The sequence below is a fragment of the Phocoena sinus genome, chromosome 1 (genome assembly GCF_008692025.1).
Source record: "Phocoena sinus isolate mPhoSin1 chromosome 1, mPhoSin1.pri, whole genome shotgun sequence".
NCBI lineage: Eukaryota > Metazoa > Chordata > Mammalia > Artiodactyla > Phocoenidae > Phocoena > Phocoena sinus.
Window position 1 is genome coordinate 141,108,748 of NC_045763.1, and position 14,934 is coordinate 141,123,681.

General features: G+C 39.4%; 1 protein-coding gene across 1 annotated transcript; it reads right to left on the bottom strand.

The window, feature by feature from the left end:
* Nucleotides 1-11,522: 11,522 nt before the first annotated feature.
* On the bottom strand, nucleotides 11,523-11,947 carry LOC116758526 (60S ribosomal protein L34). The gene has a single exon (XM_032641410.1). The coding sequence runs from the start codon at nucleotides 11,916-11,918 to the stop codon at nucleotides 11,565-11,567; it is 354 nt and encodes a 117-aa protein (XP_032497301.1). The 5' UTR covers nucleotides 11,919-11,947; the 3' UTR covers nucleotides 11,523-11,564.
* Between the last annotated feature and the right edge of the window lie 2,987 nt (nucleotides 11,948-14,934).

The following is a 14,934-nucleotide window of genomic DNA, read 5'->3' on the forward strand; positions in this document are numbered from 1 at the left end:
GAAATCAAAAGAAAGCTGGAGTAGCAATTCTCGTATCAGACAAAATAGACTTTAAAATAAAGACTACTACAAGAGACAAAGAAGGACACTGCATAATGATCAAGGGATCAATCCAAGAAGGAGATATAACAATTGTAAATATTTATGCACCCAACACAGGAGCACCTCCATACATAAGGCAAATGCTAACAGCCATAAAAGGGGAAATCAACAGTAACACAATCATAGTAGGGGACTTTAACATCCCACTTTCACCAATGGACTGATCATCCAAAATAAAAATAAATAAGGAAACACAAGCTTTAAATGATACATTAAGCAAGATGGACTTAATTGATATTTATAGGACACTCCATCCAAAAACAACAGAATACACTTTCTTCTCAAGTGCCCATGGAACATTCTCCAGGATAGATCATATCTTGGGTCACAAATCAAGCCTTGGTAAATTTAAGAAAATTGAAATCATTATCAAGTATATTTTCTGACCACAACACTATGAGATTAGGTATCAATTACAGGAAAAAGTCTGTGAAAAATACAAACACATGGAAGCTAAATAATACACTACTTAATAACCAAGAGATCGCTGAAAAAATCAAAGAGGAAATCAAAAAATACCTAGAAACAAATGACAGTGAAAACACGATGACCCAAAACCTAGATGCAGTAAAAGCAGTTCTAATAGGGGAGTTTATAGCAATATGATCCTACCTCAAGAAACAAGAAACATCTCAAGTAAACAACCTAACTTTACACCTAAAGCAATTACAGAAAGAAGAACCAAAAACCCCTAGAGTTAGCAGAAGGAAACAAATCATAAAGATCAAATCAGAAATAAATGAAAAAGAAATGAAACAATAGCAAAGATCAATAAACCAAAAGCTGGTTCTTTGAGAAGTTAAACAAAATTGATAAACCATTAGCCAGACTCTTTAAGAAAAAAAGGGAGAAGACTCCAATAGAGTTAGAAATGAAAAGGGAGAAGTAACAACTGACACTGCAGAAATACAAAGGATCATGAGAGACTACTACAAGCAACTCTATGCCAATAAAATGGCCAACATGGAAGAAATGGACAAATTCTTAGAAAAGCACAACCTTCCGAGACTGAACCAGAAAGAAATAGAAAATATAAACAGACCAATCACAAGCACTGAAATTGAGACTGTGATTAAAAATCTTCCAACAAATGAAATCCCAGGACCAGATGGCTTCACAGGCGAATTCTATCAAACATTTAGAGAAGAGCTAACACCTATCCTTCTCAAACTCTTCCAAAATATAGCAGAGGGAGGAACACTCCCAAACTCATTCTATGAGGCCATCATTTTCACAAAGAAAGAAAGCTACAGGCCAATATCACTGATGAACATAGATGCAAAAATCCTCAACAAAATAATAGCAAACAGAATCCAACAGCATGGTAAAAGGATCATACACCATGATCAAGTGGGGTTTATCCCAGGAATGCAAGGATTATTCAGTATATGCAAATCAATCAATGTGATACACCATATTAACAAACTGAAGGAGAAAAACCATATGATCATCTCAATAGATGCAGAAAAAGCTTTCGACAAAATTCAACACCCATTTAGGATAAAAACCCTCCAGAAAATAGGCATAGAGGGAACTTACCTCAACATAATAAAGGTCATATATGACAAACCCACAGCCAACATCGTTCTCAGTGGTGAAAAACTGAAAGCATTTCCACTAAGATCAGGAACAGGACAAGGTTGCCCACTCTCACCACTATTATTCAACATAGTTTTGGAAGTTTTAGCCACAGCGATCAGAGAAGAAAAAGAAATAATAAGAATCCAAATCGGAAAAGAAGTAAAGCTGTCACTGTTTACAGATGACATGATACTATACATAGAGGACCCTAAAGATGCTACCAGAAAACTACTAGAGCTAATCAATCAATTTGGTAAAGTAGCAGGATACAAAATTAATGCACAAAATCTCTTGCATTCATATATGCTAATGATGAAAAATATGAAAGAAAAATTAATGCAACCCTCCCATTTACCATTGCAACAAAATGAATAAAATACGTAGGAATAAACTTACCTAAGGAGACAAAAGACCTGTATGCAGAAAACTATCAGACACTGATGAAAGAAATTAAAGATGATACAAACAGTTGGAGAGATTACCATGTTCTTGGATTGGAAGAATCAACATTTTGAAAATGACTATACTACCCAAAGCAATCTACAGATTCAATACAATCCCTATCAAACTACCAATGGCATTTTTCACAGAACTGGAACAAAAAATTTCATAATTTGTATGGAAACACAAAAGACCCCGAATAGCCAAAGCAATCTTGAGAAAGAAAAATGGAGCTGGAGGAATCAGGCTCCCTGACTTCAGACTATACTACAAAGCTACAGTAATCAAGACAGTCTGGTACTGGCACAGAAACAGAAATATAGATCAATGGAACAGGATAGAAAGCCCAGAGATAAACCCATGCACATATGGTCACCTTATTTTTGATAAAGGAGGCAAAAATATACAATGGAGAAAAGACAGCCTCTTCAAAAAGTGGTGCTGGGAAAACTGGACAGCTACATGTAAAAGAATGAAATTAGAACACTCCCTAACACCATACACAAAAATAAACTTAAAATGGGTTGAAGACCTAAATGTAAGGCCAGACACTATAAAACTCTTAGTGGAAAACATAGGCAGAACGCTCTATGACATAAATCACAGCAAGATCCTTTTTGACCCACCTCATAGAGAATTGGAAATAAAAACAAAGGTAAATGGCACCTAATGCAACTTAAAAGGTTTTGAACAGCAAAGGAAACATAAACAAGATGGAAAGACAAGCCTCAGAATGGGAGAAAATATTTGCAAATGAAGCAACTGTCAAAGGATTAATCTCCAGAATTACAAGCAGCTCATGCAGCTCAATAACAAAAAAACAAACAACCCAATCCATAAATGGGCAGAAGCCGTCAATAGACATTTCTCCAAAGAAGATATACAGATTGCCAACAAACACATGAAAGAATGCTCAACATCACTATCATTAGAGAAATGCAAATCAAAACTACAATGAGGTATCACCTCACACCCATCAGAATGGTTGTCATCAAAAAACCTAGAAACAATAAATGCTGGAGAGGGTGTGGAGAAAAGGGAACCCTCTTGCACTGTTGGAGGGAATGTAAATTGATACAGCCACTATGGAGAACAGTATGGAGGTTCCTTAAAAAACTACAAATAGAACTACCATATGACCCAGCAATCCCACTACTGGGCATATTCCCTGAGAAAACCATAATTCAAAAATCATGCACCACAGTGTTCACTGCAGCTCTATTTACAATAGCCCGGAGATGGAAGCAACCTAAGTGTCCATCGACAGATGAATGGATAAAGAAGATGTGGCACATATATACAATGGAATATTACTCAGCCATAAAAAGAAAGGAAATTGAGTTATTTGTTGTGAGGTGGATGGACCTAGAGTCTGTCATACAGAGTGAAGTAAGTCAGAAAGAGAAAGACAAATACCGTATGCTAACACATATATATGGAATCTGAAAAAGAAAAAAGTGGTTCTGAAGAACCTCAGGGCAGGACAGGAATAAAGACGCAGATGTAGAGAATGGACTTGAGGACACAGGGAAGGGGAAGGGGATGCTGGGACCAAGTTAGAGAGTGGCATGAACATATATACACTACCAAATGTAAAATCGATAGCTAGTGGGAAGCAGCCACATAGCACAGGGAGATCAGCTCGGTGCTTTGTGACCACCTAGAGGGGTGGGATAGGGAGGGTCGGAGGGAGACGCAAGAGGGAGGAGATAAGGGGATGTAGGTATATGTATAGCTGATTCAGTTTTTTATAAAGCAGAAACTAACACACCATTGTAAAGCAATTATACTCCAATAAAGATGTTAAGAAAAATAAAAAAGAGTGGGAGACCAGTAATGGGGTTATTGCAGTAATCCCGGTGAGAGATGTTGTGGCTTGGACCCAGGTAGTAGCAGTATAGGTATGAGAAATAGCTGGATTCTGGATCTATTTTACAGGTAGAGTCAACAGGATTTCTTGATGGATTGGGTGTTCGGGTGTAAAGACAGGAGTCAAGGATGACTCCAAGGGTTTTGGCTTGAGCAACTGGAATAAAGAATTGCTATTAACTGGTCAGGGAAGACTGTGGGAGGCGCAATTTTAGGGGAAGATCAAAAATCGGTTTGGAGCATGCTGAGTTTGAGATGTCTATCAGATGTCTAGGAGGAGATGAGTCTGGAGTTCAGGGGAGAGGTTCAGGGTGGGGATATAGATTTGGGAAAAATTAGTATATGTCTGGTATTTAAAATGTGGAGACCAGATGAGATTATCTAGGAAGTGAGTATAAAGACAAGTGGTTCAAAGACTGAGCTCCTTGCTAAGTCAAGGAAACACATACAAGGGACCTTTTGGGGGAAATGGAAATGTTCTAAAACTGTATTGCAATGGTGTGGTCACGTGACTTTGTAAATTTACTAAAAATCATTGAACCGTACACTTAAAACATGAAGTTTATGGTATGTTCCTTATGCCTCAGTTTAACAGCCTTATTCATATACATTTAAAAAAAGAACTCAAAGAGATGAGAAGGCACTAGTAAAGGCTATTTGAGGAGTGGCCAATGTTAAGGGAAAAAAGCCAGGAAATTACGGGGTTCTGGCAAACAACTCAGTATGACTTTCATTCTTTCTGTTTGTCCTTCCTTGTATCATTTCTCTACTGTATTTTTCACAGCTAAAGTTGGATAAAAGAAGTGGAAAGTGGTGTTACTTGCATTTGCTTGAATATATTCTTAATATATTATTAATCCAGGTTCACGTCCCTGTTCTGCCAGCTTGAATTCTCCCAGACTAAAGGAACTGATAAATATTGGAGAATAGGGGTAATGAGAAGGGGAAAAGGTGACTTCACACAGAAGAATCTTTGCTTAGATGAGCTCTGCAGGTGTATAAACAACAGTGGAGAAAGGGGTCATCCGGATGGGAGTCCTGGAGCCCTGGGCATCCTCCATAGTGGTGGTGGCATCTTTGTAAATAGAGAAGCAAAGTTCATAACAGGTTAAAATGACATTAAACAAATGTCGAAAATTCTGTGGCAATGGTTTTTCCTGCTTTTATATGAAGCCTAAGACATGTGGGTCATGCTTTGTGCCTTTGGGAACTGATAGAGTAAGAGACACTGGCAGATGCCTATCTTCTCATATAAGGGCTCCGGCAGCATTATGCAAAGTAGTGTAGGGTTTAGTCATCATCCCATGGAACACTTTGCTTTATTTAAAGGGTGTGATGTGTTGCAAGATGCATGAAGTCACTTCTTGGAGGTGTACTTAATACGAGAGGATTAAAGAGAAGCAAATACAGTTCTGAGGATCAGAAGAATAACTTGTGAGCAAGCACATATTTTAATTTTTTTCCTTAAATTCCATATATATGTGTTAGCATACGGTATTTGTCTTTCTCTTTCTGACTTACTTCACTCTGTAAGACAGACTCTAGGTCTATCCACCTCATTACAAATAGCTCAATTTCGTTTCTTTTTATGGTTGAGTAACATTCCATTGTATATATGTGCCACATCTTCTTTATCCATTCATCCAATGATGGACACTTAGGTTGTTTCCATCTCCGGCATGCCAGCCTTTTATATCTTCTACTAGATAATGTGAATCAATATGTTTCTTGAGGATGAAAATAAATGAGCTAAAGACCTTGAGTGAAATACTTGTATTTTGATAGATTGGAGTATGGAGCATTTCACTTTCGCTGCTCCATTAGCATGGGAGATAATATTTGTTTTAGCACATCTCATCCAAGAAGCTCAAGACTAATATAAGTGGATTATTTAGGTTAGAAAGAAACCATTTTTTTCCCCTAATAAACAACAGTTTATTAGATGTGGCTAATCCACAAATCAGAAACCTTTTAAAATCAATTTGAACATATTGCCATTTCATTTTAACTGGTGAAGAGGACCTGCCACCCGGAAGGAGCAGGAAAGCTGGTCCATTGGCCTCTCAGGCAGGGTCTGCTAGGGCTGGGGGGTGGGCAGAAAGGAGCTGGAGGGATTAAAATGCTCGTTTCTGATAGAATGGTGGTAGTTGAAGAGAGCGGGCTCCCTCTGAAGCATAGTGATTGCACTCCTGTTCCTGCGCCATGGGAGAAGGAACAGAGTGGCCGCCGGGAGAAGTGGCTGCTTTGTTTCCTGAGGGAACAGTGCTTCTAGTGGCACTTGACTCATAAGTGAATTTCTCTTCTATGCCAAGCCGTAGGGACAATAAATAAACTGTCCTGTTGAGTGGGCGCCTCCTGACCACGGGTGAGTCGCCTGAGACGGTCAGTGGGATCAGACAGCATGGAGTAGCCGGGTGGATGCAGGTAGCCATTTGCTCACTCATCCATTTAAAATGTAAAATCAGGGCTTCCCTGGTGGCGCAGTGGTTGAGAGTCCGCCTGCCGATGCAGGGGACACGGGTTCGTGCCCCGGTCCGGGAGGATCCCACATGCCGCACAGCGGCTGGGCCCGTGAGCCATGGCCGCTGAGCCCGCGCGTCCGGAGCCTGTGCTCCGCAACGGGAGAGGCCACAACAGTGAGAGGCCCGCGTACTGCAAAAAAAAAAAAAAAAAAAGTTCCGTCGAGCATCATCTAGGTGCCAGGAATGGTAGTATGGTAGTAGGTGCTAAAATATAATAATGAGCTAAGTAGACATGGATCCTGCCTCCGTTAGTTTAGTAAACTAGTATAGAATTAGAACCTGCGCTAAGTACACTGTAAAGAAAAGGCACGGGAGTCCGCGAGAGAGCACGATGGGGTGTGGGGAGGCAGGAGCTGAGGTAGTAGGGTGGTCAGGAGTATGAAAGGGAAGAGAAAGGGGGCAGCGAAATGGCCTTGCGGCCTTGCCCAGTTTTCCAGGAGGTGTGAGGCCTGCCCTGAAGGAGCGGGAGGCCAAGCGGAAGGGCCACTTCTGAGAGTGGAAGCTCACCTGGGTGAGCAGCAGAAGGAGCGCCGGGGTGGGAGTGGGGTGATGGTGGCAGGGATGGGGGTGAAACAAGGTCTTCAGAACAAAGCTAAGGCACAAATGCATCATGCACGGGGGAGGAGGGAGTGCTGCCTTCCGTGCCGCCTAGTGGCTGTTAAAAAAAGAAAAAAAGCCGTTACCTGCTTATTTGTAGGCCCAAAACCCTTAACACAGTGCAGCAGTCCCACCTTGTCCACGGTTTTGCTTTCTGCACTTTCAGTTGCCCGCGGTCAACTTCGGCCCAAAAGTATCACGTGGAAAATTCCAGAAATAAACAATTCATAAGTTGTAAATTGCTCACTGTTGTGAGTAGTGCAATGAACTTTCTCACCGTTTTCTTCGTCCCACCCAGGATGTGAATCGTCCCTTTGTCCAGCGTATCCCACCCGTTTAGTTACCTAGTAGCTGTCTCTGTTTTCAGATCGACTGTCTCGGTATAGCAGTGCTTGTGTTCAAGTAACCTTCATTTTACTTAACAATGGCCCCAAAGCACAAAAGGAGTGATGCTGACAGTTTGGATATGCCAAAGAGAAATTGTAAAGTGCTTCCTTCAAGTGAAAAAATGAAAGTCCAGCTAGAAATGAGTCCCAGTGTCTCTCTCCCTAGACAGGGCTGGGTGAACCCAGATACGCTCTAATTCTTGTGCTATCATCTTCTTTAAGTCGTCACGAACCACCATCCTTCAGTTAACCAGTTTACATTTACCATGAAAACAACCAAATACTTGGCTTATTCATGGCTCTGTCAGGCAGTTTTAAAAAGTCAAAAGTGAGCCATGACTTGAAATCATTTAAGGAAGAGGAATAAAAAGTTAATGAACGAGAAAGACCCCAGAAGGACATCCTCCATATTCATGACGATCTTACTTTTTGTTCCTCATTTAATTCCACATGTTTTTATTTCTGAAACTTCTAAGATTTTCTTAACGTCGTCTTTTTTACTTTAACTATCCGCCCCCTTTTTAAACTTCCTTCCCAATTTTAATTGACTGCTATTTTTATTTATGCCTTTGGACTGCAAAACTCAATTGGGATGTTTTCTTCTTTATTATTTGAATATTGTACTGTGCTTCCATCTGTGCTTTATATTTTCTCTCCTATTTTTCATGATTTGCCTCAAATCCCCTTGATACCTCAAGCCATTCAGGACCCTCACTCACGTACTTTTCGAATTACCGAATGACGTTTCACCCCCTACTCCTTCTCCCTCCTCCACAGGTGGTTGTGATACCAGAGTAGAGCTCTCCATTATGGACTTCGAAGACTTCATCAGTGCTTGAGTGGCTGCTCTCCTGAGGGGCAGTGGCCATCTTGTGCACTTCTCTTATTACTGACAGGGTGAGGCCACAGTCTTTTTCATATTTTATTGACAGATAAATTGAAGTGATAAAGGTTAAATAGCTTTCCCAGTAACAAACAATGGGTCAATGATAAATGTTTTGCCAATTATCTCTCCATTAGAAGTTGGTCCATTGACAATATTCTTCTTCCATAATACATCTCATATAAACATAATAAATACTCTTCTAAACAGAAATGACAGCTTTGTGAAGATCCAAATGCAGGCTCTTGGAAGGGTTCCCTGTTTCTCTGCCCTCTAGTCCTCCGAAGCACCCTTTTTTTCTCAACCGGCTCAGATGTTCAACCCAACTGCTATCCAGCCCAATCTTCCTTCTAAGCTGAGATCCTGTGACCTACTTCTCCTCCCCTTTAACAAAGCAAGTATCAGAGGTTAGAGTTTCCCAAAGATTACTGAGCACGTAATTTGTTCCTACATGCTTTGCTTAAGGTCTCTGCTATTATCTCCAGTTTACACACGTTTAATACCATATATTTAAGGTCTGATTCAATCCCTGGAACTGTATCTCTTGGTTCTCCCTGTTCAAACATACAGAATCTCATAGAATATGTCTTTCAGTTAACGTGTTTCCAGTTTAGATGTCTTGACTGTTCTGATGGTGAAATCAGTGTGGTTCTATCTGGACACTGGGTATTTTTGTGTGGCAAGATGGGAGTGTTGCCTAAGGATTGGATGAGGCCTTCTCTCCAAACATCTCTGGATGGTTCATTGCAGTAAATCATCTTCCTTTCACCCCAGGAAGTATCACAAAGAAATTTCCCTTCTCTGTTCACAACACTGGATCTACTTCTGCTGCATGGCATGAGGTGGTTTTACAAACTTAAAAATAACCTCTTCCGTTTTTTCCCATTCTTCTGTTACTCCACCCCTCTGCTCTTCTTATCCTTGTTTCTTCTCTTAGCAAGTTATTGTATTTGCTGAAGGATATAGAAGTCCCATGATGGGTGAGGGGAAGGAGATGGGACTGTAAATGGGAAACACAGCTGCAAAACGGAGGGAGATGAGGACAATGCTTTTCTCTAATTAGGAAAACAAAACTGTTTCAAGTTCTCAGTGATCATATGGCCGTGCTTATTAGTCATCATCACAACACAAATAATAGTTAACAAAGTGCCATGTACTTTTACATGTGTTAAATCCTATACGATATTTAAGACATGTTCTTCCTTTTTTTTTACGTTCACTTTACAGGTGAAAAAACTGAGGTTTAGAGTTTTTACAGGTTGCCCAAGCCTACACAGGCAATAAATAGTGCAGCAAGTTCCAAACCCAGGTCAGGATGACACCCAAGCCCACATTGTGCTACTTCTCTGCATTCAAAGGTGGTGTGAGAGGTCCATTGGAAAGAACTTGTTGCTATAAAATAAAACATATATAATAAAAACACAAAATCTGGGCAACCTGATACGTTGCAGTATAAATGTAAATGGAAGCACACACAAATGGTTCTAATTAGTATCACTCTTATGCAGTCAAATCAATTTTTTACTGTTTCTTTCCTCATTTTGCTAGTTTTCACAGATCTCCAACCACTTTTCCCAGATGCCTGGAAGGTCATTTCCTATCTTCCAGTGATATGCATGTAATGACGACATCAAAGGCTGTCTCTGTTTGGGAGGTCCTGGGTGTTGCCAGGTAGTTCCTAGTTCATCTTTTCCAAGATCAAACTGTAGATAACTATTATCTCAATCCAAATGTATTAGTTTTTCATGCTACCAGAATTTTATAGTGCAGTGATGCAGTGATTGAGAGGTTGAGATTTGGCATTTCATAGGCCATTGTTTGCAGTTCTCTCTCTGCCATTTCTCTAGTTCTGTGGCCTTGGCTATATGCTTTCTAAATTTCAGTTTTTCTCTCTTTAAAAGGGATATAACAAGAGTACTTAAGGTGGTTATTAGGATTAAATGAGCCAAAGCTGAAAAGCGCCTAGTACAATCCTTGATGTAATAAACACCCAATAAATGTTAGCTGTTACTATTAAGAGTAAAATACTAGTCTCATACTTTATTATGCAGTGAGAGAAGGCAAGAAATGGCTGAATGAATCCTCTGAATTGTGTAATATTAATTTAGATTTTTTTTCAGGGGCAATATTATGTTCTCTAAATCCTATAATGTAATAGGAAGTATCCATTTTGAATGGATTCTTCTGAATTAGGAGATTGAAAATATTAGTGAACAGCTTTCAGATGGATTCAGTTCATTTTGTTTTCCCTAATTTCTTTTAAATTTTATTTCTATTTATTTTTCCCGGTTTTATTGATGCATAATTGACAAATAAAATAGTATATATTTAAAGTATACAGCATGATTTTTTATAACTGTATATTACTTTATTTTTTGTTCAGAGTAAGATTTAATTGACAAATAAAATTGTAAGATATTTGAAGTGCACATCAGGATTATCTGATATACATTGTGACATAATTACCACAATCAGGTTTATTAACACCTCGTCACGTCACATAGTTACCGTTTTTTTGTGTGTGTGATGAGAATGCTTAAGATTTATTCTCTTAGCAAATTTCAAGTACACAATACAGTATCATTAACTATAGTCACCATGCTGTACGTTACATCCCCAGAATTTATTCATCTTATAACTGAAGGCTTGTACCCTTTGACAGCATCTTTCCACTTTCCCCACCCCTCTGGTAACTAATGTTCTACTCTCTGTTTCTATGAGTTCAAAAATTTTTTTTTTTTTAGAGTCCACATATAAGTGAGAGCATACAGTATTTGACTTTCTCTGTCTTATTTCACTTAGCATAATGTCCCCTAGGTGTATCCATGTTGTTGCAAATGACAAGATTTCTTACTTTCTATGGCTGAGTAATATTACATCTTATGTATATATATTTGTATATATAGATAAATCTCTCTATATACATGTATATCACATTTTCCTTAGCTGTTCATCTTTTGATGGACACTTAGGTTGTTTCCGTATGTTGTCTGTTGTGAATAGTGCTGCAGTGACTGTCTGTGTGCAGGTATTTCTTTGAGATGCTGATTTTATTTCCTTTGGATGTATACCAGAGATGGAATTGCTGGATCATATGGTAGTTTTTATATTTTTTTTTTTTTTTTTTTTTTTTTTTTTTTTTTGCTTTTTGATTTTTTTATTACTCAAAGAAGCTTTATTTTTCTATTTAGCTTTCTGACTCTGCGCTTGTGCTTTCAACACTTTCACAACGATTTTCTGCTCCTCAATGAGGAAAGCGCGCTTGATCCTGTCACGGACACATTTAGCACACATGGAACCACCGTAGGCCCGGCTAACATGTTTTTTCGTTTTAGACAACCTCATAAGAACTTTAGGTCTCACAGCACGGACTCCTCGAAGTCGGCCTGGGCACACGCCACATGCGGATTTTGGTGCTTTCCCAACTTTCTTGGTATAAAGGTAAACAATTCTATTACCAGGGGTTCGGGACAGCCTGGTTTTGTTAGAGGCTGTATTGTAGGACAGCCTACGACGGTACGTCAAACGCTGAACCATCCTGAATGCCTCTAGATACCGTCCCCGAAAGAGCAGTTTTTATATTTTTAATTTGTTGAGGAACTGTCCTACTCTTTTCCATAATGACTTTACCAATTTGCATTCTCATAAACAGAGTACCATTTTTTGGTGTGTGTGTCAAGTATTTTCATGTGAACGTAAGAGGATTTCAAAGTCAGTTTTTAAATCTGACTGAGCGCTGCTCTTTCTTCCCAGAGTTTAGGGTTAACATGAGGAGAAACTATATTTTCTATTCTGGATAGTTTTTTTTTTCGGAGATGTTTCCAGGACTTGTTTCTGTGTTTCAGAGACAGCCACAAATGTTGTCTTTGTACCCTTACAAACCAGCAGACATCATTTCCCAGGCCATCTCTAAACAGGGACCTGGTGGACAATTTTGATGAACAGCTAAGCTCAGGTTATTTATGAGGCATGTGGAAATATGCATGAAGCTTTAAGGATGCTGCAGAAGGTACTTAAAACACAAGACTTGAATGTCTAATGCAATGAGAAGGCTGTGCTTTAAGCAGAAAAGGGAAATCTCTCTTCAAAGTTGCACTACTTGTTTTCAGTGTTCTCTTAATTTTACCATCCCAGACACTTAAAGTCTGTAAGCTCTGCCAGTCTCATACCTGAAAAGAGTTGCTATAGGGATATTTGTGTCTGGTAAAAGATCATAGGCAGATCTTGAGATTAATTGGCAGGAGGGCATAACTCATGATAAATTCTTTTGAGATGTTCGTTCAGAATTGTATTGATTATCTTAAAGTTGTTCTTTTACAGGAACATGGGCAAAAGTACTCTGTAAACTGTAAAGTTATGAATAACTCTTATAATAAACAATATGAGGGTCTTTTAGCCTTAAATAAATGATTAAACTTATTCTGAATAATCTTAAGGAGAGTGCATAAAACTAATGAGAGAGAACGCCTAGCATGGCAGAGAGAGGAACTCTAATTATCAGAGATGTTTTGGGGGAGCCGTGGGCTTTCTTGGGAACTAGTGAGTTTGCAATCACTGAGCATGTTCAAGTGTGACCCGTGTGTCTACTTGTCACGGGTGTTACAGAGAATGTTGACGAGACCAGCGACTTTCATTCTTACTCTCTTACAAGGGTTTAGTGGAGTTCTCCAGAAACTACAAGATCTGCGATTTCACAAGTGATTAAATGCACAAGTAGATATAAGAATCCAGCTATCTTCCATTAAAGTAGACATTAAAAAGAGTTGTAAAGTTGTAAAATGATGCCATTCTTCTAAGTAAGCAATTTTAGTTTGGGAAAATTGATATTTTTCACAAAAATGTTATTTATGTTAACATGTATTACATTTATTAACGTTATTTTTAATGAATTAATACACAACTATTTTGAACACTTCTCACTTTTTATTTCTAATAAGGTAAATATAAAGAGTTATAATTCATATACACACCCGTTGTCTGAGATCCTCATATTTGTTATCTGTTGCCGTGTAACAGATCATCCCCAAACTCAATGGCTTAAAAACAACAAATATTTATTGTCTCACAGTTTCTGTTGGTCTGGAATTCAGGAGCAGCTCAGCTGGGGAATTCTGTCTCACGAGTTGGCAGGCAAGACCACAGCTGCCGTCATTGGAAGGCTTAACTGGGGCTGGAGAATCTGCTTCCAGGAAGGCTCACTCACTGGCCATGGGCAAGAGGCCTCAGTGCCTTTTGTTATGAATCCTCACAACATCATAGAGGCTTCCTCAGAATGAGTGGTCCAAGGTGGAGAGAATAAAATGGAGGGCACGGTGTCTTTTGTGAGCCAGCCTCAGAAGTCAAACTTTATCATTTGCCACCTCCTCTTCATTAGAAATGATTAAGTACAGCCCACATCCAAGGGGAAGTGCATTAGGTTCCATGGATGGGATGAGTATCAGAGAATTTGTGGACATATTTTAAAACCACAACTGTCCTCTTTAAGGACCCCTGGACTGGATGATCTTAAAGGGTATTTTTAACCCCAAGTTTCCATGAGGAAGGGAAATGAGGTAAATGTTTAGGTCAGAATAAAGATCCAATCCAAGTGGCCCTCTTGAAAGGATTTCCCTTCTTACCTACCTGGCAAATTGCCATAATTCTTTAAAACTAAATTTGGAAATTACTTCCTTCTGAAAATATTTAGGCCTTTTCCTCTGTACTATCTCTGTACCTATGTATATGTCTGATATTATGCTTTTCACACTGTACTGCAATTATTTTGTTTCTTATTCTCTTTTCTTATTGGACAGTGAGATTTGGAGGTCAGGGATGTTATCCTATTTCTTTCTTTCTCCAGTATCTAGCACTGTGTCATACTTATTCATCTTCTGAAGTCACATTTACTCTATGTTTGTTTATTTATTCTTTCCTAACTGTTCCATCTTCAGTGCCCTATACTGTATTAGGCGTTGGGACAAGATTCCTGTTCTTATGGTATATTTTACTAGGAAGACAGACAATAAATAAGTAAACAAACAAACAAGATAGTTTCAGAAAGTGACCCATGCTATGAAGAAAATAAATGCAGACTTAACTATGTGGGTTGCATGGAACGGGGGTTACTTTAGGTTGGGTGGTCAGGGCACACTATAAGTCTACATGTCTGGCCTTCAGTGGCCCAGCCTTGTGTCTGAAACTGGGATGGACCCAAGTCCCCCAGCATGGGAAAGAAGTGGACAGACCTCAGAGTTCTGGGTGTAGGGCCTTAGGACATTCAGAAAATGTCAAATGCAAGGTTCCAATGTAAAAGCAAGAAACAGGTCTGAGGTGAAGAATCTGTAGGGTCAGTGTGGCCAGAAGGGGCACATCTGTCACTTGCCTAAGGCCATACCTACAGACTGAGAGATAGTAAGCAAGGTTGCCTGGGCAGAAATGTGAGCACAGTGGAGGCTGCGAATCATCCAGGGTCACACAGAGCCCACAGTAAGTAGTGGAGTTGAGCCTCAAACCCAGGCCATGGGCTCAATACAATTACATTCTTGCTGTCTCCACTAAACTCTGGGAACTTAAT